General features: G+C 55.8%; 1 protein-coding gene across 4 annotated transcripts in view; it reads right to left on the bottom strand.

Annotated features, from left to right (window-relative positions):
- Window positions 1-4,375: 4,375 nt before the first annotated feature.
- The window catches only part of NF2 (NF2, moesin-ezrin-radixin like (MERLIN) tumor suppressor), a 55,283-nt gene continuing 33,744 nt past the window's right edge, over window positions 4,376-25,914 (bottom strand). The window contains exons 13-17 of one of the 4 annotated variants that reach the window (XM_074159621.1): window positions 25,490-25,595; window positions 19,489-19,616; window positions 17,413-17,572; window positions 15,495-15,539; window positions 4,376-5,722 (exon numbers count right to left, since the gene is read on the bottom strand). In XM_074159621.1, coding sequence (XP_074015722.1) covers window positions 15,504-15,539; window positions 17,413-17,572; window positions 19,489-19,616; window positions 25,490-25,595 — 430 coding nt within the window. In that variant the 3' untranslated portion in view covers window positions 4,376-5,722; window positions 15,495-15,503. Of the gene's footprint in view, window positions 5,723-15,459; window positions 15,540-16,502; window positions 17,573-19,488; window positions 19,620-25,489; window positions 25,596-25,914 lie in introns of those variants that run through there. The other 3 variants (XM_074159622.1, XM_074159620.1, XM_074159623.1) reach the window with 3 other exon arrangements.

Raw genomic sequence — 25,914 nt, 5'->3', positions numbered from 1 at the left:
GCAGCTGCTGGCAGAGGGAGGAGTAAGGTCCCCATGTCCCCGAAGAGCAGGACCTCAGCCAGCTTTGCCCCTGGGGAGGAGTTTTATGTTGCCGTCCTTCAACCCAGAGCCGAACCACGCGGGGCCTGAGCCCCCATGGGTGCCCTGAGCTCACCAGGGTGCCCAAGACCAAGGATGGAGTGTCCCACGGGCTGCTCCCCTAATTCCCACCCTGTGCTGGCTCCCATTGCCCGTGGGCAGAGGGTGACCCCACAGAGCCACCTGCAGCCCTGGGGTGCCCCAGTCCCCCCAGCTCCAGCCTGTGCCTGTGGTGGCCCGTGGCCAGTTGCCCACCGTGCCATGCCATACCATACCATGCCGTGCCGTGCCAGCCCGCATCCATTAAGCGGTGAGTCAGAGCCATCCTGGTGCTGACTAACGCCCGTGTGCCGGCTCCGAGCACCCGTCCTGTGTGCCAGGGCACCCGCTGAACCCCGACATCGCTGGGGCACAGGAGTGCACTTCCCTGCTTCACCTCCCCATGGAGTACACCTCCTGGGCACGCACACCCCCATGTGGATGCCTGTCCCCTGTGCAGACGCACTTTCCCTATGGAAATCAGAGAATCCTAGGCTCATAGAATGGTTTGGGTGGGAAGGGACCTTAAAGACCACCCAGTGGCACCCCCTGACCTGGGCAGGGACACCTCCCACCACACCAGGTTGCTCCAAGCCACATCCAACCTGGCCTTGAACCCCTGCAGGGATGGGGCAGCCACAGCTTCTCTGGGCAACCTGGGCCAGGCTCTCACCACCCTCACAGCAAAAAAGTTCTTCCCCACATCTCATCTCCATCTCCCCTCTTGCAGTGTCAAACCCTTCCCCCTCCTCCTACGGCTCCCCTCCCTCATCCAGAGTCCCTCCCCAGCTTTCCTGGAGCCCCTTGAGGGACTTGGAAGGAGCTCCAAGGTCTCCCCAGAGCCTTCTCTTCTCCAGGCTGAACCCCCCAACTCTCTCAGCCTGTCCTCACAGCAGAGGGGCTCCAGCCCTCCCAGCATCTCCGTGGCCTCCTCTGGCCCCGTTCCAACAGCTCCATGTCCTTCTGCTGTTGGTGGCCCCAGAGCTGGAGGCAGCACTGGGGGGGGTCTCCCCAGAGCGGAGCAGAGGGGCAGAATCCCCCCCCTCTCCCTGATGGCCACGCTGCTGGGGATGCAGCCCGGGGGGTTTCTGGGCTCCAGCGCACGTTGCCGGGGCGTGTGGAGCTTCTCACCCACCAACACCCCCAGGCGCTTCTCCTCAGGGCCGCTCTCTGTCCATCCTCCGCCCAGCCTGGGTTTGGGCTTGGGGTTGCCCCGACCCACCTGCAGGACCTTGCACTTGGCCTGGATGAAATTCCCTTGTGAAGCCCCCTTTATGCAAAGCATCCCTCATCCAAAAGTAAACCCCTTGTGCAAATGCCCATCCTATGTGCAAATGCCTTTCCCTTGTGCACACACACTCCCCATACGTGCCCCCCTGCTTCTCTCCTCACCCCCCAAGGCACCCAGAGCCAGGGCATCACCCCAGGGTGGAGGGGGGTGGCTGGGATTGCAGTTATGGATGGGGAGAGGCCATGCTGGTGCCATCCCTGCCTCAGTTTCCCCATCTTTCCTCTCTGCCCCCCCACTAGAGGCCTTTCCCTGGCAGGTTTTGCCAGCCAAAGCTGTGCACATTTTGGGTGGGCACTCAAGCAGCACCTTGACCCCTCCAAAGGGGTCCTGGTCCTGTCCTGGCCACCCAGGGCCCCCCCCCGCCTCCTCCACAGGCACCGTCCTGCTCACAGCCACGGCTTCTTGGTGTTTCATTCTTTTTCTGAGGGTATTTAATGGTTTGAAAGTGGAATAATGGGAGTCGAGGAGGCTTTGGGGACAGGGTCACTCACACATAAGATGGCCCTTATCTGAGCGCTGGGCACGAGCCCGTCCCCAAGCTGGTGACAAAGCCACCCCCAGCGCATGGAGAACCGCTGCCAAAACGCTCAGGTACTGTTTTGGGTTAGCTGAAAAAAACCCCTCATTTCCCTCCCAAGGAACCCGCGGCAGGAGGAAGGCGCTGGGAGAGGGACTTGGGAATCGCCGTGTGATGGGCTTTTTTTTTTTTTTTTCCTTGGGCAAAGCCATCAGAAGCCAAACCCCCCCCCTCCCCCCCCTCCACCGCTGCCCCCGCTCTGATGGGTTTCATTCTGCTAAAAAGGGGAAAAAAAAAAAAAATCAGAATGAGATTTCCTTTGAAAGCGGAGGAACGGCCCAGCCTGCGCCGCGGGAGGGCAGGCAGGGAGCCAGCACGTGTGCCGGGCTGTGAGTGTGCAAGGCCCCGAGCGTGCAAACAGGGAGCATGGGAGGCTGCGAGTGTCGGGTTGTGAGTGTGCAAGGCCCCGAGCGTGCAAACAGGGAGCGTGGGAGGCTGCGAGTGTGCCAGGCTGCGAGTGTCGGGTTGTGAGTGTGCAAGGCCCCGAGCGTGCAAACAGGGAGCGTGGGAGGCTGCGAGTGTGCCAGGCTGCGAGTGTGCAGTGCTAGGAGTTTGCAGGACTCCAAGTGTGCAACGCCACGAGAGTGCAAGGCTGCATGTGTCAATCCTGTACACTCGCAAGGCTACCAGCGTGCAATGCCGTGAGCGTGCAACGCTGCAGGTGTGTGTTGCTGCGAGTGTGCAATGCCGTGACCGCGTGGGATTGCGAGTGCGCAGTCCTGTACACACACAAGGCCGCGAGCGTGCAATGCCTGGAGCGTGCAATGCTGCGGGTGCACGGCGCTGCGTGGCTGCGGTGCTGCGTGGGTGCAAGGCTGTGAGTGTGCGATGCTGCAAGCGCACAGCGCTGTGAGCGTGCAGGGCTCCCGCTGTGCGTGTCCCCTCCGAGGGATCAGGGGACCCCCCCCCCCCCCCCCGCACTGGATGCGGCACCGGCCGCAGCCGCTGCATCCCCCGGCTGGGCTGGGAACAGCCCCTTTGGCTTCGCTTGGGGGGGGTTAAATCGCTGGCGGGGGGCTCTGACTGCTCCCTGTGGGCAGTGCAGGCAGCGCAGGCAGCGCAGGCAGCGCAGGCAGTGTAGGCAGTGTAGGCAGTCAGGCAGTGCAGGCAGCGCAGGCATTGTAGGCAGTGCAGGCAGCACAGGCAGCACATGCAGTGCAGGCAGCGCAGGCAGTGTAGGCAGCACAAGCAGCACAGGGAGAGCAGGCAGTGTAGGCAACGCAGGCAGCACAGGCAGTGCAGGCAGCATAAGCAGTGCAGGCAGCACAGGCAGCGCAGGCAGTGTAGGCAGCGCAGGCAGTGTAGGCAGCGCAGGCAGCATAAGCAGTGCAGGCAGCACAGGCAGGGCAGGCAGCACAGGGAGGGCAGGCAGTGCAGGCAGCATAAGCAGTGCAGGCAGCACAGGCAGTGCAGGCAGCACAGGCAGGGCAGACAGCACGGGCAGTGCAGGCAGGGCAGGCAGCACAAGCAGCACAGGCAGTGCAGGCAGGGCAGACAGCACAGGCAGGGCAGGCAGCACGGGCAGTGCAGGCAGGGCAGGCAGGCAGCACACCAGCTGCATTACCAATACCGGGGGCTGCAGGCAGCGCTCCCACCCCAGGCGTGGGAAATCGGGTCACGCTCCGCTTCCCTCACCGATTGCCTCCCCAAAATCCCTCCCTCTCCCCCCTCAGCATCCCTTTGCCAAAAAAAAACCCCAAACCCATCCCAGCGCCCTCAGCCCTGCTTAAAACAACAAAAAGTGGGAAAAAAACCAAACCCACACCCCCCAGCCCACCCGAGGACGACCCCTCGCCAGGAGCTGCGTTTCATCCCCTGGGGTTTTTGCTGCCGAGAGCAGATAAACAAGCGCATCCATCCATCGCCGAGCGCATTCCATCGCGGGGGGGGGCCGTGAGCAGCCCCCCAAGTTGGGTCTTGCCCGGCCTTGGAGACGTTCAGCGCTTGGGGGAAGCCCCACCGGCAGCTCCGGCTCAGGGCTGGCAGCTCAGCTGGGTCCCCAAAGGGGTTTTATCAGCAATTAATTAAAAAAAATGAGGTCAATGCAGCGTATCGGTTATTTATTCCAGGCGTGCCAAGATCAGGCAGCCTCGGACAGAGCCCCAGGGATGGCAAACGCAGGGCTCAGCCCCCTCCCCCCCGCCCCGGGCACCCCCAAACCCCAGGAGAGAAACGGGCAGCGGAGGAGCCCATGGGATCGGGGACAGCAGGACCCCCAGAGTGACGGGGAGGGGGGACGTCACCCCAGCCCCACAGGGAGCTGCCGGAGGGATCCCAGGGCCCCGTCCCATTCAAATCTTCCCATTAAATCCTCCCCCTGCCTTTAACTGCAGCAGCCAAGGGCTTCGGGAGGTTTTTCCCAAAGAAAAAAGACCAAACAAGTCCCAGCTCCCCCTCTTAGTGCTTTGAATTTTTATTAAAACAAATGAGAAAACGGTTATTTCTTCCCAGTACAACAGTCCAGGGGATGGGAAAGCGGCTGTGCCGGGCCAGAGCCAGCCGAGCCGCAGCCACGTGCGGGGAGTCCACCCCAGGCAGAGAGGTTTTAAATAAAAAATAAGGGTTCAGGATGTGATCTCCGAGCCCCGGGCTGAGCCTCCGGACGACTGCGGGGCGGCTGGGGGTCCGGTCAGGTTGTGAGAGGGAGGAATTGGGGGTCCCCAAAGGATACGGGGGATGCCCGGGGCAGCACCGGCTCCGTTACAGGGTAAATTGCAGCTGGAAGAGGGGGGGGGGAGGTGTTCCCCTCCACCCCCCCGAACGGAGGGCAGGATTTTGGGACGGAGACACGAAGGAAAGGTGGGGGGCATCCCCGTGTCCCCCACGGCCACTGCTGGGGGTGGGGTCAGAGCTGCGGGCGAAGGAACCCACTTAAGGACAGTCAGGAGCGGGCAGCCCCAGGAAGGCTTGGAGGAGCTGGGGGGGCCCACACCGTGTTGGGGGGCTACCGGAACCTGGACAGCCAGCGAGACCCCTGCCCTGAGTCCCCAGAGCCCCCCTTGGCCTCAAGCTGCCCAGGTTTGTCACAGTTTGCAGGAAAATATAATAAAAAGTAAAGGTTTCATTTGGTTGGCACTAGCTGTTCTCCTGCTCCTTACCCCTTGCGGAGAGGAGGAGGAGGAGGAGGAGGAGACCTTCCTCCCCACCTCCTGCCCTAATCCCCGCAGCCCGAGGTCCCCCCCTGCCTCCCACCTCCGCTGGGCGCCCGGAGCCGACGCGACGGCCCCTGATTTACAGCACTCCACTAGGACATGCTCTGCCTTCCTAATGGAGCTCCGGGAGCCGCCGGAGAAGGCTCCGGGGCCGGCAAGGAGAAGGACATCCCCACCGAGGGACACCCTGCGGCACGGCTGCCAGGCTGGGGCGGGGGGCACGGCCGTAACCCCGACCCTGGGTGGGGGGGAAGCCTGAAGGGCCGAGCCAAAAAATACTAGGCGAGGAAAAATCACAGAAAAAGGCTGGAAAACAACAAAAAAAAAAAGAGGGGGAGGGAAGAGGGTGAAGGGACACTAAGCTAGAGAATGTCACACAGTCCGTGGGCACCCAAGTCCGTCTGTCGGATGGCAGCACCCGGGGAGGACCGGGGGACGATGCCCGGCTCCCCGGCACCAGTTGGGACACGCCGGTGCTGGGGGGGGATGCTCCGGCCGGGGGGCAGCAGCGGTGGCGGAGCGGCTGGTCGCATCCTAGAGCTCCTCGAAGAAGGCCACGCGGGACTTGGTGCTCTGTAGGGTGAGCTGCAAGAGAGCAGAGGGGGCGGCTGAAGGGGGACAGGCACCCAACCCCAGATTCACACCCCCCCGGGGGGGCTTCATTCCCTCCTGGCCCAGACCCTGCCCCTCCGAAAACACCAGGGAAGGCAGAAGCGGGGATGTCGTGCACGGCCTCAGCAGCCCAGGGACCTCCACCAGTCCCCAGCTGCAACAAGCACAGCCCGAGGGCAAAGCGTGGGGCAAGGGGGGGCAGGCTGGGCTGGGGGACAGAATCACGGAATGGTTTGGGTTGGAAGGGACCTTAAAGACCACCCAGTGCCACCCCCTGCCCTGGGCAGGGACACCTCCCACCACACCAGGTTGCTCCAAGCCCCCTCCAACCTGGCCTTGAACCCCTCCAGGGATGGGGCAGCCACAGCTTCTCTGGGCAACCTGGGCCAGGCTCTCACCACCCTCACAGCAAAGAAGTTCTTCCCCACATCTCATCTCCATCTCCCCTCTTTCAGTGTCAAACCCTTCCCCCTCCTCCTGTGGCTCCCCTCCCTCATCCAGAGTCCCTCCCCAGCTTTCCTGGAGCCCCTTGAGGGACTGGAAAGGACTCCAAGGTCTTCTCGGAGCCTTCTCTTCTCCAGGCTGAACCCCCCCAACTCTCTCAGCCTGTCCTCACAGCAGAGGGGCTCCAGCCCTCCCAGCATCTCCGTGGCCTCCTCTGGCCCCGTTCCAACAGCTCCATGTCCTTCTGCTGTTGGTGGCCCCAGAGCTGGAGGCAGCACTGGGGGGGGTCTCCCCAGAGCGGAGCAGAGGGGCAGAATCCCCCCCCTCGCCCTGCTGGCCACGCTGCTGGGGATGCAGCCCGGGGTGCGGGGGGTTTGTGGGCTCCAGCGCACGTTGCCGGGGCGTGTGGAGCTTCTCACCCACCAACACCCCCAGGTCCTTCTCCTCGGGGCCGCTCTCTGTCCATCCTCCACCCAGCCTGGGTTTGGGCTTGGGATCGTGACTGCTTTCTGCTGCCAACACCACCTTCCCCCCAAGCAAAGGCTGCTGAGGGGCCACAGATTCAATTAACGCAATTAGCATGGCTGCAGCTTTCAGGTTGCATTTGTAGAACACCAAGGAGCCCTGACCGAAGGTGCTGGTGCTGCAGCATCTCATCCTGGCACAGTAAAACCTCTCAGGTGCAACGTGCTCCTTCCTTCCCTTGCCCTGATGATGGAGGAACACATGGGGCTCCCGCAAGGCTGGAGGAAAAACAACCTCCATCAACTGAGGGCAGAAGGAAAACCACGTTCATCTCTCAACCTACAGCTCAACCTACAGCTCAACCTACAGCTCCTCCAAGGGCTCTGGGCCAGCCGGGTACGTGTCACCCTCCGCCACCCCAGTTAGGCACCATCCTCTGTCCCACGCTCGTGTCCTACCCCAAACCACCACCTGCGGTGGGATGACCATGAGTGCCCGGCTTGCCCCACGGTGGTCCAAGCTGCCACAACGTGGCTCGCAGCTACCATCCCTGCACATGTGTGGGGGCTGTCACCTTCCCCTGCCCCCGGGACCTCACCCCGGAGCCGCTCCCTCCATCCCACAAGGAGGATAGAGCTAGAGAACCCTCTGTGTCCTTAGATCCCATCCCACAAGGAGGATGGAGCTAGAGAACCCTCTGTGTCCTTAGATCCCATCCCACAAGGAGGATGGAGCTAGAGAACCCTCTGTGTCCTTAGATCCCATCCCACAAGGAGGATGGAGCTAGAGAACCCTCTGTGTCCTTAGATCCCATCCCACAAGGAGGATGGAGCTAGAGAACCCTCTGTGTCCTTAGATCCCATCCCACAAGGAGGACGGAGTTAGAGAACCCTGTGTCCTTAGATCCCATCCCACAAGGAGGATGGAGCTAGAGAACCCTCTGTGTCCTTAGATCCCATCCCACAAGGAGGACGGAGCTAGAGAACCCTCTGTGTCCTTAGATCCCATCCCACAAGGAGGACGGAGCTAGAGAACCCTCTGTGTCCTTAGATCCCATCCCACAAGGAGGATGGAGCTAGAGAACCCTCTGTGTCCTTAGATCCCATCCCACAAGGAGGACGGAGTTAGAGAACCCTGTGTCCTTAGATCCCATCCCACAAGGAGGATGGAGCTAGAGAACCCTCTGTGTCCTTAGATCCCATCCCACAAGGAGGACGGAGCTAGAGAACCCTCTGTGTCCTTAGATCCCATCCCACAAGGAGGACGGAGCTAGAGAACCCTCTGTGTCCTTAGATCCCATCCCACAAGGAGGACGGAGCTAGAGAACCCTCTGTGTCCTTAGATCCCATCCCACAAGGAGGATGGAGCTAGAGAACCCTCTGTGTCCTTAGATCCCATCCCACAAGGAGGACGGAGCTAGAGAACCCTCTGTGTCCTTAGATCCCATCCCACAAGGAGGACGGAGCTAGAGAACCCTCTGTGTCCTTAGATCCCATCCCACAAGGAGGATGGAGTTAGAGAACCCTCTGTGTCCTTAGATCAGGACTTGGAAACCCAGCCCAGAAAAGCTTTCCACAGCACTAACGAGGCTATCTGAAAAATAATAGCCCCCGTCCGGAGGAACCACGAGCCCAACAAGATCCTGAGCAGCGAGGAAGAAACCACAGTATATAGAGAGAAGCACCCGAAGGAGCGGGGTGGGAGAAGTGCCACCTTCCAAGCAGCTGCTGAATCACCGCAGGAGTTTGCCAAACCAGCCGGCTAATTGCGAAGGCTTCGTTTCGGCTGGATTAAGCAGCGGTGCCTTCCGCCGGGGCCGCCGGTTTTGCTGAAACAGGGATCCCAGGATCACGTTTCAGCGAGTTAAGCCCCCGCAACGGAGCTGCCAAGCGCTCCCCCCTCTCCCCCCGCCCCCCTCCCAGCCTCTCCTCGGTAATTCCTTCACAGCTCTAATGCCATTCGGGAAAAAAAAAAAAAATAAAAATCTGTATTGCAGAGGAAATTTCTGCAGGGGCTTAATACCCTTTGCTGGCAGCATCTCCTGGGCCAGGGCTGGCTCTCCTCCTCCTCCTCAGCATCCCCTCCAGAGCTGGATGGAGGGTGGATGTGATGGAAAAGGGGTTCCATGTGCTATGGGCAGCTCTTTTTCTCTCTTTCAAGGCTGGGAGGGTTGGGGGGGGGGAAGGAGTGGGCAGCCCCAGCCTGCTGCCAGCCCCACCGACGGCTTCATTTCGGCTCTCCCAGCAGAAATCCCACCTGTGACCCCCAGCAGACACCCAGCCGGGAGAGAACTCGGTGTAGAAAACCCAAGTGGACATCGTGGTGTGCAGGATGGTCCTTCCCCTGGAGCAGAGGGGCTGCTGGCACCTCACCACAGTGACCGGGTGCAAGGACGGGGACTGCGGCCCCCGGCAGAGAAGGGGAGACCTCGGAGAAGCCGGACAACCCCAAGGAGGAACATTTACCTGCCAGCTACCCACCACCCAGCCACTGAATCATCTCATCCGCAGGCTGGATGGTGAATCAAAGCATCCCACCGCCTCTCCAGCCCCGTGGCAGCTCGTCGTGCCGCTCTGTTACAGCACAGCGAGGGGAGATGCCCCCCAGGCCCCCCCCGCCAGCAAACTCCGTGCTCCGGCGGAGAAATGAAAGGAGCCCGCTACAACCGCTGATGAGGCAGAGAGGGAAGATGTTTCCCCCAGGCTGCTGAGGGAGGTTGGATTATTTGGAGCCTGCTCTGCCTTTAGCTACAGGCAGCTCCCCGTTAATCCCCCGCGCGCTTTCGCAGTCCTGGGGTACCTCAAAGCGCGGCTTTTGCGCCCAAAGCTGTGCTCTCCTTAACCAACGCTGCGCTGGGGGAAGCACGTGGAGGCAGAGCTCCGAGGGCATCCAACACGGGCACGAGGAGGAAGGGGAGAGGCAGCCCTGCTCTTTCACTGGGGGCTTTCATCCGTGACCTTCAAAGGCTCCCTGAGCACACCGACTTTCCACCACCACGGCTCCGCTGTGCCTGGAGGGAAAGCTCTCCCCGCTTTCTCCCTCTTTCTTTCTTTTATTCTTCTTTTTCTTGCTGTTGAGCAATGGCAGGCGGGGTGATCCTTGCTCCCATCGCAGGTGAAGCATGGCGGGAGAGCTCTGCCGCCGGCCGGTGCTGTGGGCTCGAGAGGGAGCACGGCAGGGCTCGGCACAGCAAAACCCCAGGGACACAACTGGAGGCAGAGGGACAGAACCGAGGGCCAAAAACCTGAGGTACGCGCTGGAGGCAGAGGGACGGAGCTGAGGGACAAAACCAGAGGGATGGGCTGGAGGCAGAGCAAAGGACAAGAATCCCAAGGGATGCACTGGAGGCAGAGGGGCAGAGCCAAGGGATGCTCCTCGGGGCAGCCTGAGAGCCCACCCAGGGCTGTGGGGGTACCCTGGGGTGCTGCGTACACCGGTGGGTGCAGGGAGCCCCACAGCCGAGCTCCCTCGTCTCCCTTCAGCTCCAAAAGCACAAGCCCCAAACAGCTCTTTGCAGGGAAATCCCACTCCCTCACGCTGGGAGGAACCGGTTTTGCTCTTTTCTTTTCCACACCGGTCCACGAAAGCACAGCCCTGCTCCAGCTTCTCCACCATCTGTGGGAGGGGGAAAGCCCCAAGGTGTCTCTCCAGCACCTTCCCGACCCTCTGCACCCTCTGCCTCCCCTTCGCCCGGCCAGGCAAGGAGAAATAAATATATATATCCGAACCGTAACACTGTGCAGGGGAGGCAGAGTGATTAAGAGCGAGTTACATTCTCGTCAGTGCGGAGAGGGGAAAAAAAAAAATTGATTTACAAGCAGTATTATGATAATCTCCTTCCTGCAGGAGGGAGGGTGGGCTCCACAATGCACTACCAGAGTCATCAAAGAAAATTTAGAGAGAGAGGGAGAGAGAGAGAGGGAGGGAGGGAGGGAGCGCAATTAAGCGGCCAGAGCTCAAATGAATCAAGATAGGAGAAAAGGAAGAGTCCCGCTCCCTGCATTCCTGCGCTGGGGATCCTCTGGGTTCTGCTTTTACCCAGGGCTGCTGGACTGATCTGATTTCAGACAAAAAAACAAAAGCAACCCAATAAGTCCCTCATAGCAGAACGTGGTTCAGAGCGGCTAACCCAATAACTGCGGGCACGGAACTCGTGCCGGCCAGGCAAACCGAAGGGAGAGGAGCCGGCCGGGCTCCCAGCGAGCCCACCAGAGCCCTCCCCACATATCCGAGACAGGCACGGGCAGGAGAAGGGAGCTGCAAATCCCATCAACCTTCCCCCATCCTCCCAGGTCCCGAGGAAAGGTTTAAAATTTCTCATTTCCTTGCCATTTCCTCGTTTACCCTGCAGCCTGGAGGAGAGGGTGACCCGTGCCACCCCCAGCAGCATCACCTCACCCCACGCCACGCTGGGAACATCTTCCTGCTGCTGGGAGGGAGATCCACGGTCCCTGTTAAATCACCACCCTGCTCCATACAGTAAATCCTCTTTATTCCCCTCCTCATCCCCTGAACGTCTTTCTCCACCCCTACCCACCCCCCACCGGCCAGGTGGACCTTTCAATTCCCACATTCACTTTGCAAACCAAAACCTTCCTATTTTTCCCCTCCCCGTTTTCTGTCTTACTCCCACGCTGCCGTTTATTCTCTCCCCAGCACAACTTTCCCCCGGCCTCCAGTGCTTTGATGAGCGCGTTTAAAAGAGAGAGGATGACGCTCCATTTGAAGGAAACGCTTTTCAAAGGCTGCCACAAAAATAGCTGATAGGCCTGACGTTTCCTAGTTTCCTTTCGCTCCTTGTAAACAAGGAAAAGAGGCTGCCTTGCCCCAGTTTAGCTGCCAGGGAGTTTCACTTCCCCGCTCCGAGGAGAAGCGGGGCAGAAGGAAAATGAAGCCAGCAGGGACACGGCCTGGCACACACGGGTGTGTGTGGGCAAGACCCGTGTGGGATGTGACTCCGTCTCCTCCTGCGCTTGGAAAACATGTGCGCGGAGGCGTCTAGAGCTGCTCTGCTCACTGGGCATCTCCTGGCTCTCGCCTGCATCCCAGCCGGTGCCAGGCAGGGCGAGGAGCCAGCATCCTCCCTCATCTCTTCTCCCTGCTCTCCCGAGGGGATGGGAAATGCCGGTGCTGCTTCTCCTGGGAAGGCCCTCGCCGGTGGCTCTGCAGCACACAGCCTTCTCCTCTCCTGGTGGGAGTGGATTACAGAGCGACGCCACAGCAATGCTGCAGCTCGGCATGAGACCAGGGAGCATCTCATTCGTGTCCGGGTGTCACAGCATCCACAGGAGAGGATGGACCCACCTGGGTCCAGCTCAGCCTGCTCTCTCCCTCCTTTTGCCCTTCCCAGAGCAGAAGTAGTTCTTCTGCTGGTCCCCTCCCTCTGCAGAACGAAACTCCAGAGGCATGATAGTAACGTTCTCCTTCCTCTATCCCCCCAGCAAAGCAGACCCATTTCACGCAGGGAGGGTCTGCAGGTCCCAGAAGGGGAGAGGCGAGAAAGGCAGTCCCCAGGAGATGACAAAGAGACCCCAAAAAGATTTGCTGAAGCCCTCAAGAGAGACATTTCAGTGATCCCTAGCAAGATGTTAGCCAGCACAGCTGGAAAACAGGCAGAGAAGGCGTCTGCCCCAGCGCCAGCCTCCCGGAAACCTTCAACCTGTCCAGATGATTAAGCAGCCTCATGACACTTGGTGATGGCACAGCAGTTTCCTGTCTGCATCACGAGAGACTGGGATGGCAGTGCCCATCACTAACTCACCAGTGTCCTTGCACCTCTGTAGAGGACAGACCACAGCCTATCTCGAAGGTGAGAGGAGCAAAGAGAAGCTCAGAGAAGTCCATTTTCCTCTGCCTCACTCGGCCCTCCGTGCTTGGCTTGCCTAAACCCGAAGGGTACGATGCTGCGTCTGTAGGAACGTGGTAGGACACACCATTCGTGGCCCAATGATACAAGAAGCTCCAACTAGTCCACTGGTGACAAATAAGTAGATTTGCAGCAGATTATCCACACCCCGAGGGCCTCAACAAGAGAAAAAAATCCTGCATTAGCCAAGTTGAGGGCAACGCTGCACTGCAACCGGGATCAGCCAGGAGAGGAGCTGGCAAGAGCATCATCTGCACCAGCTCACCCCACCAATGTCCACACCATCACCCCAGGCACATAAAGTGCCGGCCCCCAAGGAGCTCGAGCCCCAGAGAACCAAGAAAAAGCCGAGAGCTGCCCGAGAGCCCGGCAGGGAAAGGCCAAGCCCATCCGTGGAAGGACCAGAGCCCTGCTCAAGGACAAAGCCGCTTGTCTGGGAACAGGCATGGAGATTTGCTCCTTGCCTGGATACTTCAAAGGGCTTAAATCCCAGTAAATAAGCATGACTGTGCAAGAAGAAAGCGACTGGAATGAAAGAGCCGATTGTGTTTCAGAGCAGCAGCCTGTCCTGGGAGCTTTCCTACCCCAGAGGATGCGAGGAAGAGGTGGGTTTTTTCATCTTCTACCGCAGCCTGAGCGGCAAACCCTCCCGAAGCCGAGCCAGCTCGCGGCAGAGTGCACTCCGGAGAAGGGAAATGGCTTTCCAGATGAGGTGCTTGTGCTTGTGCCGTGCCCACAGAGCTCGTAAAAAAGGATTAGCATGTTAACCACGTAATTAAACATGAAAAACTTAGCAGGCGTCTTCAAAGGCAGGCAACAAAACCCAGAGGTCACACCGCAGCACTTGCTGTGCATCTGGTTTAATTATGGGGGCTCCTCCCAGCCGCCGGATCTCCCCCAGCTGCTGGATTGGTCTTTTCACAAACTGCCAGGGCTTCATTTTACCTCCTCGTGCTGCAGCCACAAGTGGATTTTGCCCCAGTTTCACCTGCCATGGAGTTTCTCAAGCTAGCCGAGATGGGACAGTGGGTTCCAACCATGGCCAGCCTGCCCCAGAGACATCCAATGGTGTCCCGGACCTGCAGGGTCACCCCTTGACTTCACAGAATCATAGAATGGTTTGGGTTGGAAAGGACCTTAAAGACCACCCAGTGCCACCCCCTGACCCGGGCAGGGACACCTCCCACCACACCAGGTTGCTCCAAGACCCATCCAACCTGGCCTTGAACCCCTCCAGGGATGGGGCAGCCACAGCTTCTCGGGGAAACCTGGGCCAGGCTCTCACCACCCTCACAGCAAAGAAGTTCTTCCCCACATCTCATCTCCATCTCCCCTCTTGCAGTGTCAAACCCTTCCCCCTCCTCCTACGGCTCCCCTCCCTCATCCAGAGTCCCTCCCCAGCTTTCCTGGAGCCCCTTTAGGACTGGAAGGGGCTCGAAGGTCTCCCCGGAGCCTTCTCTTCTCCAGGCTGAACCCCTCCAACTCTCTCAGCCTGTCCTCACAGCAGAGGGGCTCCAGCCCTCCCAGCATCTCCGTGGCCTCCTCTGGCCCCGTTCCAACAGCTCCATGTCCTTCCTTTGCCGTGTCCTCCCTCTTCCCCAAGGAATGCTTAACAACGAAAGCAGTCCGTCTGCACCTCGCCAAGAACGCCCAGGTTTAGGGTTTAGCACGAAACCCTAAATTTGAGTGATTTACAGCACTGCCTGCAGTCTTGAAAGAGCTGGTCCGTTCAAGAACAGCACAAACCCATGCTGATCGTGTCTGGGTAGCGGCCAGGGAAGAGTCTGCACCTAAAGCTTCCTCCTGCTTCTGCTACGGAGCTCCAGAGATGCTGGGACACTGCTCTGCAATCGGCTGTACGTTCTCCCCACGCAGGCAGGGCCGCGCAAGCCCTCGGAGGAACTTTTAACGAAGCCTTTTCCCGAGGCGGTTACCACCAGGTTTGCCACCCGCCTTCCCGAGCGCTGCCGCGCAGCACCCGCCCCGCTTCTCCCCGCCGCGCTACCCCTCAAAACCCGCTAAACCCTGTGGGTGTGCGAGAACCACGGTGCAGGAAAGAGCAAAAAAAAGCTTCCCCAAACTTATCCTCCCTGCAGAGGCGAGGGCAAATCCTCGGAGGAAAGGAGGCTCTGGAAAGAACTGACGTGGTATTAAGGGAGCAGGAGTCACCAGCGCGCCGAAGGAGGCAGGGGACGGGCAGAGGCGTCGTCGCAGGCGGGAAGGAGAGTGGCTCTGACAGCCGGTGTCCCCAGGGGTGACGGTGACCAACAGCTCTCCCTGCATCACCCTGCCCAAGAGCTACCTGCAGATACCTTCCTGCCATGCTTTTACAACAGGCAAAACACCGATAACGCACCCACGTGCCGCTCCGCTCCAGGGCAGAGGTGTGCGTTTTTAGCCCGTTAGACAGTTTTGGCAGCAAGGAGTAGATGGGGGTTTGTGTTTGGTGGTTGCTTTTTAAATCCTGAATTTCTTTCCGCAGCAAACAAGGGGGAAGGTCCTGGTTTACTTCATTAAAGGAATCTTCAAAGGCCACCCTGCACCTCCAATAGATTCCCAGCCACCGGCAGCAGCGCAAAAACAGGCATGTTTAATTATTTAAGCATCTACGCCTGCACTCCCCCCCCACTGATGCTGCCAACTCAACTTCTGCCAAGAAAGATGCTTCCCAGCGCGGAGGATCAAGTACAAAAACGAAGGCAGGGAGGCTGTGAATGCCACGGAGGGAGCGACAGGGAGCCAGGCAGGGTGGCTGCCCGGGATGTGGGGACAGGCAGGGTGCTGCCAGCCCGGTGTCACTGGCACCGCACCCCGCGGTGGTGCGTATGGAGCGGTGTAGGGATGTAGGGGTGTAGGGCAGCAATGGGAGATGGATAGAGCGGTGCGTGTCGCAGGCAAGCTCATGCATGGGTTAGTATTACAGCCGGTGATCCCATCAACCCACGCCAAGAGTACCTTGGAATAACCTACTTTGAAGTCTCAAATGCAGATAGGTCTTCTGCCCTGGGCTTGAGGCTAAACCAGCAAAATAAAATGAACAAAATAATAAAATAAAAAAAAATAAAATAAAATAAAAAATAATCCTCTGTGATACGAGTAACGTCATTTGTGCAATCTGTACAGTTTGCCCGGAGCGCTGAAGGGATCAGCGGCTTCCAGGTGGGACAGAGGGCTGGTGTTATTTAAGTGTTGCTAAACATCTATCCCATTGCCAGAGTCTTGCCTTTCCCCTTCCATCACAACCGCAAAGACAAAAGCCCTCCTGACTTGCCGGTGGCAGGAACAAAAGCAGGCTGTAATTTTATTCTGATGTGCTCCGCTAACAGGCTGTTCTTTAAAAACCTTTGCTCCTCCGGCTGAGACGTGGGAGCTGGGCGGCCTCGGTCCCCTCCTGAAGGAGTGTGTGTGGCGAAGGGGGGGGGACACAGGACACAACTCCAGCTTCACAGCAACGAGGACGGACTGCACAGCCCCAATTACAGCGATGAGCCCTGACAGCCGTCGAAATGATGGCCCCGCCACCTTCTTTAAGTGAGACAAATGGGACCATCAGCTCTCTATGAACTCCTCTCTGTCAGAAGTGAAAATTTAGCATTTTCCGTTTAAACTGAGGACTCTGAGCACGGAGACAAAAACCTACCGGGACCAGAAACGGCTTCAGATTCTACAATGACAAAAGGGTTCTTGTGAAGATTTTTATATTCTCCGCTCTGGAGGGACAGAACCCGAATAGCTCAGGGCTAGCACGGAGAAACCGGGAAGTAAGACCCGCCAGATTCATTTTCCTGCCCCAATTCAGCAATCATAAACCCCCAGCCATGAAAGTCGGCGTGAACCGAATATTTTCAAACCCTTTCAGATATAACTCTCAGCAGGGAGTAGTAAAGAGATAAGGATTTGTTTGTAAAACCTGGATTTGTTACCACAACCTGCATCCTGTGCCATACAGATTTCCCGATTTTTTTTTTTTTTTTTTTTACAAGGACATAAAGCCAGCCGGGGAAAAGCCTTTGCAGGCGAGCGGAGTGGACCACTACATCCCACCACGGATGAGCCCCCAGCCCCTCGTTACGCTGAGCCCAGCTGGGAAAACAGCCGAGCTACTAAGCAAAAGGAAAAGGACTGGATGTAAAAATAAAGAAGGGGGTTTGTTGTGACATTGCAGGTGTGACTCCCGGGCTAGCAGACCCCACCACCCGAATTTTTTGGCTGAGTTATTCGTCTCAACCACCAAAGCTTCCTGGGGCTGGAATGAAATGCCCCTGGAACCCAGAGGGTGGTTTATTTTGCCTCTTTATTGAGCGGTTCCAGGGTCCACAGCCCAGGGAGCAGACACCCCACACAAACCCTGCTAGCGAAAGATTTTGCTGTTAGTATTTGAAGCTGCGCTACAGGTTACTTGAGAACAGATTAAAAAAATAAGAGGATGAGTTTTTTGGCTTTTTCCATTAAAAACATGTAAGTCAGGAGTATTTTTGCCCTTATTATTCACCCGCCGAGCTCAAGGCTGCGTCCTTGCAGCGCCTGCAGGGAACAGCTGCAATAGGCAGGTGGGGCTTTTCCTGCTCCTGGGTGGCCAGGGCAGCAGATTCTTTCTAACAGCATCCCTGTACAGCTTTTGTTAAGGTTCAGCAAGACACTGGAACCTCCAGACCTTCCCATCCCTTCACACAGAACCGAAAAGACAAGGTTTGGTTGTGGCAAATATCAACCAGGAGCCACCAGAAGCTGGAACTCCTTTCCACCCCGGTTCAAAGCTAAGCAGCCGGGGAAAAAAACCTAGATCAAACAGTTTTATTATAACAACTTGTGCAAAAGTTAAACCAAACGGAAGGGTTGGTTTTAAAGGATTTCATCAGGCGAGATACAAACTGGAGCCCTCCGATACCTTTTTAATAGTGTTGTGCTTGCTGTTGCCTCGGCTGGCGTTCTCGTTGTGCAATATATCCAGAGCCGTCTCTCTCTCCTTGAGCTTCAGCGCCTCGATTTCTGTCTTCAGCTCGTTCAGTTGCTCCTGCAGGTGCTTGCTTTTCTCCATGTATTCCACCCTAGCGCACACAAAATAAAGCCCTGGGTTAGTACCGGCACGTGGTGACACGATCCGGCGGCAGCCGGTACCGGAATTACAACAGCAAAACCTTATCTTCATCATCTCTAGCAGGTGGAACCGACAGCGTTAGTTTACAGCACACAGTAAAGTATTCGAGCAACGATTTGTTTGCTATTAAAAAGAGGACCTGGAGAGCTGACCCAAGAACAAAACTCGTAAGTTATGTTACTATAAAAAAAGTAAAGCCAAACTAGAGCTGCTGGCTGATATTTGTAGGTCTCCCCAGTTTTGGAGTGAAGCTGCGCCGTGACACAGGTCAACATTGCACAGTTTCAGCCTACGAGACACCCTTTTAAGCAGCCCTGCTCTATTCCAATTCTATTCTATTCTCTCTCAAACCCAGCTCCCAAACTCAAAGGCACAAATTCTTCCAGGAAGGAAGGACCCCGATGTACTGAATTCTCACGTTTTAGAGGGATTTAGCTTGTAAACTGTGTGGGAGCAAGCACTGCCCCCAAAACATCAGGTATCTTTTAGACACACAGCATCCCTGGGGGAGGGAAAGGTCTTCCAAAAAAAAAAAAAAAAGAAAGAAAGAAAGAAAAATACCCAGACCCAGCCATTCTCAGGATTGCCTTCCACGATGAAACATTGACCGGAGAAAACTCACACGGTGCCAGCCTTGCACTAGTGATTAAACACCGAGACCCGGCTCAAAAGTACCAGCAGACTAACGAGAACCTTTTCAGGGTGCCAGAATCCGTGGCGAGGTTTATCTCAGCACCCGAGGAAGGCGAACAGTCCCAGAGAAGTCAGGAAAAGCCCACTATTGCTCCCAGCGTTTGGCAGAGCCAAGCTCCTCCTGCTGAGGAGAGCGGGATGACCTAGTTAGCAACCTGGGGACGGAACCCGGAATTATCCTCTTATTTTCGGCTTCTATCTTTTCCCTTCTGGCTTTAGGAATAGTTTTTAACTTCTGCCTTTAGCATTAGCGGTCTGTTATTTCATCCGCGGGAGAGGGCACTCAGCAGAGGCAAAATAAAGCACCCTCTGGGATCCAGGGGCGTTTCATTCCAGCCCCGGGAAATTTTGGCCGGAGCGCTATGGCAGAGCCCTTCTGGCTTTGATCTACCACCCAATCAACGAACAAAGCACGTTATTACTACTGAGATTAAAATCTGATCTGCTTTGATTTCGGCTAAATTTGTAATTTTGAAGCCTGCACTTACACCCTCAGGAAAACACAAGATCAAAGCTCATAATCACATCCAAACTTGCTTGCGCACACTTTTTATATATAAACACGACACAGATTCCAAGAAAAAGGGGTTAAAGCCCTAATGCGGGACCTTAGCACAGACTCCTTTACGTTCCACATCAGGATATATAGCTGCTCCCCAGCTATCTTTATGTTCTCTGGGCACTCTGCAAATGCACAAGCGCAATGGCTCAGTGCACCAGCAGCCGGACTGCCGTTAATTCTTCCTACAACACGGACAATTCAAGCCTAAGCAAGAGCGGGGTCAGCCACACGGAGAGGAACCGGTTGGTGCGGGGCTCAGGGTGCTTAAACTCATTGTCCAGCAGGTCCCCACCCAGGGAAACGGTCAGCCGGCAGTTACAGCTCTACATTTACCAATGACCCGGTAAACACGAACCTAAAAGACTTTCACCTCACACCGATGCTCATCTGGAAGGCAAAATTCACACGCAGCCCCGGGGCGATTCCTCCCGCTGCGAGCGAGGCACAAACATACCTCTTTCGCTCAGGGAAATGGGTTAGTGGTGGGTTTTGTCAGAGTTAGGCTGATGGTTGGACTCCATGAACTAAAAAGTCCCTTCCAATCTAGATAATTCTGCGATTCTACGATTCTACATCCCAGCCCTGGCCCGGCCTGGACACACGCCACGTACTTCTCCTTCTCAATTTCCATCGAAAGCCTCTTCATGTCCGTATCCTTGAAGTCAAAGGACAGGCTCTCGCTGATGAGGTTGAAGCTTGGCAGGTCGGTAGGCAGCGCCGTCGTACTCGAGTTCATGGACTGCTAAGGAGAGAGAGTACAACCTAATGACTTTTTGGCAACACAAGTGTTCCTGTAGCAAATGTTCAGTAACACAGGGGTAAAATCAGAGCAGCACCAAGCACGCAGGACGAGATGCTAATTACTAAACCTGTAGTAAGGTCCTGATGTGCTCCTCACTCAGGTAACAGCACACTCCTCTTGGAGTTCACAAAATCATAGAGCGGTTTGGGTTGGAAGGGACCTTAAAGATCACCCAGTGCCACCCCCTGCCCTGGGCAGGGACACCTCCCACCACACCAGGTTGCTCCAAGACCCCTCCAAACCTGGACTTGAACCCCTCCAGGGATGGGGCAGCCACAGCTTCTCTGGGCAACCTGGACCAGGGTCTCACCACCCTCAGAGTGAAGAATTGGGTGTGTTCTACCTTGCCACGGCGCTGAACTGGAAGGATCTCATCACTTGCATGGGGAAAGCGAAGGGGTACCTGTGTTCCTCAAGCCACACTACTCACAACCTCATTTTTTCTGAACCAGCCTCAAACTTTCTGGAGAGTAGATGATGAGGTTCTTTTTCAGCTGCTGATCTTTTAACCCAGAAGACCCCCAAGCCCTCCAAAGCGCTGCAGAAGCAGAGCAGCAAACAAGCTTGGTGTCCCAAGCACCAGCTCAGCCTGAAGATCTCCTTGCTCCATCCCCAATTTGCTCTTCAACTCAGAGCCGTTGCTGCTCCGGGACCCTGCTCTTGCTGGTAGTAAATAGAAGACAAAATAACACCTGCCTTCAAAACCTATTGACAAAACTTTGTAAATTCTAGGTTTTATCACTGCTGCACCACTCAAAACAATGTGGGACAGAAGCTGCCTCTTGGGAGACATCTGACAGCTATTTAACATTAAATCAAATTTTAAAAGTATGATCTGTGAGCAGGGGCAATGCGAGACCCTGCCTGAGAGCAGAGTCCTGCGCTCCGCTGCACCCCAACGCGTGAGCAACCGGGGGTTAACGTGGGATGCAACTTCAGTAAAGTCCAGGGACACGCACCGATACATTTTTCCTCTTCACAGTAATTTACAATTCAAAGCGTTTAGGAACCACCGCTGGATTCAGTTGGAAATGCAGAGCGAACACAGGGAATCGCTCATATCGCACCTGAAAGAGGATTTGGGACTATCTTCCTCCTGCAAAATGCTGTGATACCCCCTGCTGCTGGGCCCTCAGATTTTATCTTCCCCTAAAAAAAAAAAATGACCCTTCTCTCAGTCAAAAATCCTGCCACACCTCTAATAAACGGGCTCATTAGCAGTAGAGGAAAAGCTAATTCCTACTCTAATCATCACTCCGCTCTTGCGATACAGGAGGAGGTCACCAGCAGTGGCACAAGGATGTCAAGGATGGCACAGCAGCTTCAGATCTGAGTCAGAACTGCTGGCAGTGTGCTTAGCCCTCATTTTAAATACGAAAACTCCAGCCCAGCCTCCCAAAGGTCACCCACCTCTCTGCTAGACGCTCCTTCTTGCTTTAAGGAATCCCTGTAATGAAAAAAACATCCCCAAACCAGCCTGGACCCGGGGATGGCAGGAGACGGTGCGGCAGAGACAGGATGGGATGGTTCTAGAGAACCTGCCCCAACAAATGAGATCCTGAGCTTCATCTGGCTCTTTCTTTCTTTCCCTCATTTCTTCTCCTTGGGATACTCCGGGGATTGTGGGCAGCCAGCTCTGCTACAAGGACCGCCAGCACCAGGGGTGGTGACAGATTTACTCCGCACAATAACCTGCCTCTTTCCTCGCCGCCAGCCCGGAATTCACAAACAGCCGGGGCTCAGCCCTGGCTGGACAAACCCGAGAGGGCCAGCATTTCATTCGCCCTGCAGAGGCAGAACCGGGACGCAGACACACAGTACAAGCCCAAACGAGGCAGAAACACAAATTGCACTGCTTGGCCTGAGCATTACGGGTAAGTTAGACTCACACAACAAGAAAAATGTGATTTCTTACTCTCCTTCGCGATCAAGACAACCCTGTTAATTCCGGAGCAGGCGCGAAAAGGGACGGCTCAGTACCTAAATTGCAGGCTCGAAGGAAAAGGGACAGGTCTGCCAAAGCATTAAACCGATTTAAATACTTGCATCCCATTGACATTCAAGTCTCTTCCCTGTAAGGCACACAGGTGTCGGCAAAGCCCTTCCCATGTGAGGTTCTACCTTCTCTGCTGTGCAGGGCAGTCGGGATCATCAGAACCAGCCTGATGGCCTTCAAACAACCGCCAGCTTTTTTTTTTTTCTTTCAGAACAAGCTGGTTGGGTTTTCTTTTAAAAAAACCCCAAACAACAGCAGTAACAGTTGAGCAGGGATTTCAGTTGCTGCAATCATTAAGTCCAGATGCCAATTTGTCACGGTTCCTACAGCCACCTCCTTGCCTTTCCCCAGCAGTGCTCGTTCGTGAAGCGATGAAAAAATCGGTGGAGAATTCAGAGAGCAGCAGCAGTGAGGAAGAGTAAGGAAAGAGCAAAGAGGAAAGGCATGGGAGCAATGCATTTCCCTGCCATTTGCAATAATCCTGGGTAAATCTTGCACAAGGTGCAGAGATTTTTAATCCAGGGGACATGGGGTGTCACCAGGACATGGGATGATAAAGGAGACACAGACCTTTTCCCTTACATGTTTCCTCACCCGGAACAAACTGCATAATCCTGTTAATGCATTAAAGCAATTTCGTGAGTTAATAGAGGCAAGAACCACGCTGAGAGCGGTCATCCCTCTGGAGAAGAGAGCGAGCGAGACAGACGACACGGAGGAAGCACAGAGCAAGTCATGTCACGAGGCTTCCCCCGCAGGGATTGCTCCTCCTGGCCCTGCCGCTGCCTTTACTCCGCTGCTCAAGAATTTGGGCAATCCTGAAACAGTCACTGACTGCTGCAAGAGGATCAGAGGAGAGATGAGAGATTTAAGTGCTGGAGCGTGTCCAGAGGAGAGCCACCAAGCTGGTGAGGGGTCTAGAGAACAAGTCGTATGAGGAGAGGCTGAGGGAACTGGGCATGTTTAGTTTGGAGAAGAGGAGGCTGAGGGGGACCTCATTGCCCTCTACAGCTACCTGAAAGGAGGTTGCAGAGAGGTAGGTGTTGGCGTCTTCTCCCAAGGGAATAATGACAGGACCAGAGGAAATGGTGTAAAGTTGCAGCAGGGGAGGTTTAGATTAGATATTAGGAAGAATGACTTTCCTGAGAGAGTGGTCAGGCACTGGAACAGCCTGCCCAGGGAGGTGGTGGAGTCGCCATCCCTGGAGGTGTTTAAGAAACGTGTAGACGTGGCACTTCAGGGCATGCTCTAGTGCCCGAGATTGTTGGGTTGGGTCTGTTTGTGGGGTTGGGTTTTTTTGGGGTTTTGGGTTTTTTTTTTTTTTTTTTTTTTTTTTTTTGTGGTTGGACTCGATGATCTCAAAGGTCCCTTCCAACCATGAAGATTCTGTGATGACTGCTTTTAGCCTTGCCACGAGTGGTACCTGAAGGGCAACAAAGGAGGCAAAGAGCCATCACCAAGTCAGTAAAGAATGAATTGTTCTCCCAGCCCTGACGGCCTGAGACTCAGATCCACGTCTTATTTCTCATGCATCACCTATCAGTCACATCACAAAATCAGCCTGGGCTTCAAGGACTAAAAAGACACCGAAACAAGCTTTAAAGAATCAGGATTGGAGACTGGAAAGTTAAGAAATACATATATATTTAACTGTTTTTTGCTTTTCTGCAACAGAGTTAGGTTAATGGTTGGACTCAATGATCTTAAGGGTTTTTTCCACCCTAAATGATTCTGTGGTTCTATATCCATCCACTCCCCGCTTCCTCTCCTGCTCTTGTTCCCTAGAGGAAAGTCCTGCCTGGCTCTCAGTGCCAGGGGACGACATAGTGCCAGCCCTGGGAGCGTGGAAAAGAACAACCTCAGCGTCACACCCTCATTAAGGAAGAAAGGAGCCAGGATCCTGCACCGTTCGGCAGAGCTGCCATTCGCCTGAGGGACACGAGCCTCCCAAGAGCAGCTTTTGGAATGGCTTCATCCCTCGGGCCGCTCTGGGCTCCATCCCTAGGGCTGCACTTGCCACCGGGCCCCTCTGTGTGGTGGCAGGGGAGAGGGAAGGTGGGCTTGCCCCAGCCCAGCTCTTAGGAACAGGATCGCAGCACATCCCACCCGCCTGCCCCACACATGGAGGCAGCAGAGAGTCCATAGGGGCAAGGAGAAGCAGGACAGGCGTAAGAGGGGATGGAAGAGCCCAACAAGGTGTTGTCACCTGAGTACGGGCACAACGGTCACGCTTGCCTCCTCCTGACACTGGAAAACAACAGCCGTGGAGGGGCAGGAGGAGTGTAAGCTGCAGAAGGAGACCCTGCCACCTAACTGGGAGGAAAAAAGCATGTCCCCTTCCCTCCTGGAACCGGTGGCCATGTCAGGAAGGCCAAAGCTCTTTAGGGGAGGGAGAGGACGCAGCGCCATGTGTCCAGAGGCAGCAGTTCTTCGTGGAACGTCTCCAGGCTGATGCAGCTGGAGGGGTGGAGCTGAGCTCCAGGCAACCCTACAACATTCCCGCTAATGAGGCTTTAACTCGGCAGGCAGGAACACAGCCACACAGCTGCCCACCTGCACGGGGATTCACACAGAAGGGCCTAAATTCCCTAGAAGGGTTCTGCTGGTTTGACTGGGAATGAACACAGCAGCACGAGGGAACACGGATGTGGAAGAGCTGCCCAAACGTCAGCGTTGGGCCGATGCAGCCACGCAGTAGAGTTTCAACGGGGACACTCCACCCTGTGCACAAGTTAAACCCAGAATTAAGGAACCCCAGAATCCTAGAGACTGTAAAATAAGGAGCACTCCAAAGCTAAGCTTCATCAAGCACCGAGGTAGCCAGCACTCGACTGAGCGTCCCGTAGCTGAGAGCACCTGACTATTTTCCACCACTGCCATTTGAAAAAGCTTCTGAACATTTTTGCAGGGAACTTCAGAGACTGGGGATGAAAAGTGACTTCATCTCAAGCCCTGCTTCAACCTGCTCCTCAACAGTTTCCAGAGAAGGCAGGAAGGAGCCTGCAGGTACAAATTAAACCTTCAGTACGAGGTTGGTTGATAACTCCCACGTACGGTATGTCTGTTGAGTCTGCTCCTGAAGCTGCTGAGCTCTTTCCCCTTCACCCCTGAGGACAGCGAGGAGCCGAACCGGCCGCTGAGAGCTGCGGGGAGGAGAGCACTTGATGGGTTTTTCAGGCCCCGCAGCACAATTCGAGAAGTGGAAGAAAGGAACTGCCAGACGGATGGGAGCGATGGTCACTTCGTCTGGCGTTTCAGTCCCCGGCAGCAACCGGGACCAGATGCTTCAGAGGAAGGTGTGAAATCCTCTTAATGGGCAATTATGGAATAATCTTCCTTCAAGGAAGTCTTTTTTCCCAGCAGACAGAGGCACAGTGTCTGGTTTATGCCCAAAGAATGAACTGACAGGTTCTGAACAATGTTTATCCCACCTAAAAAGAATAAGGACATCCTCCGTTTCGGAAGTACCGAACCCTATTTTAAAGGCTGTGGCTGAGCTGGCACACTTCACAGGTGCCAGCAAAGTGAAAAACTCAGACATAGTTGTTAAATTGGTTTAAAATTTGCTGCCTTTAATTTCACCAAAGGCTGCCTTGCTCTTGTAGCATGAGGCAGGGTAAGTTGGGGGAAAAAAAAAACAACAGCAAAGTGATGGTCTGTTGGATGGGGTGACTGGATGAAAAGGTCACTGCTACGGGCTTCTGACCAGCTCATACCCCTCTACCCATGGGATGGTGACATGAGACTCCTCCGGGCTAGAGGAGGGCACGTTTATGGGCTGGGAACCGGGGACTACCTTACAGATCACTCTTACTGTATAGGACGACTTGCTGGTGATCTCCAAAAGCTTCTGCTTTGCCCTCCGCTCAGACTCGCGAGCCTCCTGAAGGTCTTGCTTGAGCTGATCAGCCTCCTTCGCCCTACGAGGAAAAACAGCAAATGGCAAATATCAGATCGATGTTGAGAAAGGAACGAGGTGGTGGAGAAACAGGATTACAGCGTAGGTGTGGAACAGACTGAGATTTGTCCCGCAACAAGACCTAAACGCAGCAATCATTTGAGAAAGGGAAATGCCAGAACCTCTGACATGGGGGATGCTTTAATTAGCACAAAAATCCAAGCCGTGGAAGGGCAGCTCTGCCACGGGCTCCGTGTGAGCATTAGTGAGCAAGGCTAAGGGTTGGAGAAGCGTGCTAAGATGCCAGGGCAGGGAGAACTTCAAAGGTTAAGCTCAGACTT

The sequence above is a fragment of the Numenius arquata genome, chromosome 16, assembly GCF_964106895.1.
Source record: "Numenius arquata chromosome 16, bNumArq3.hap1.1, whole genome shotgun sequence".
In the NCBI taxonomy this organism is placed as follows: domain Eukaryota; kingdom Metazoa; phylum Chordata; class Aves; order Charadriiformes; family Scolopacidae; genus Numenius; species Numenius arquata.
The sequence above is the reverse complement of the archived record's forward strand: the minus strand, read 5'-3'. Positions and strand labels throughout refer to the sequence as shown.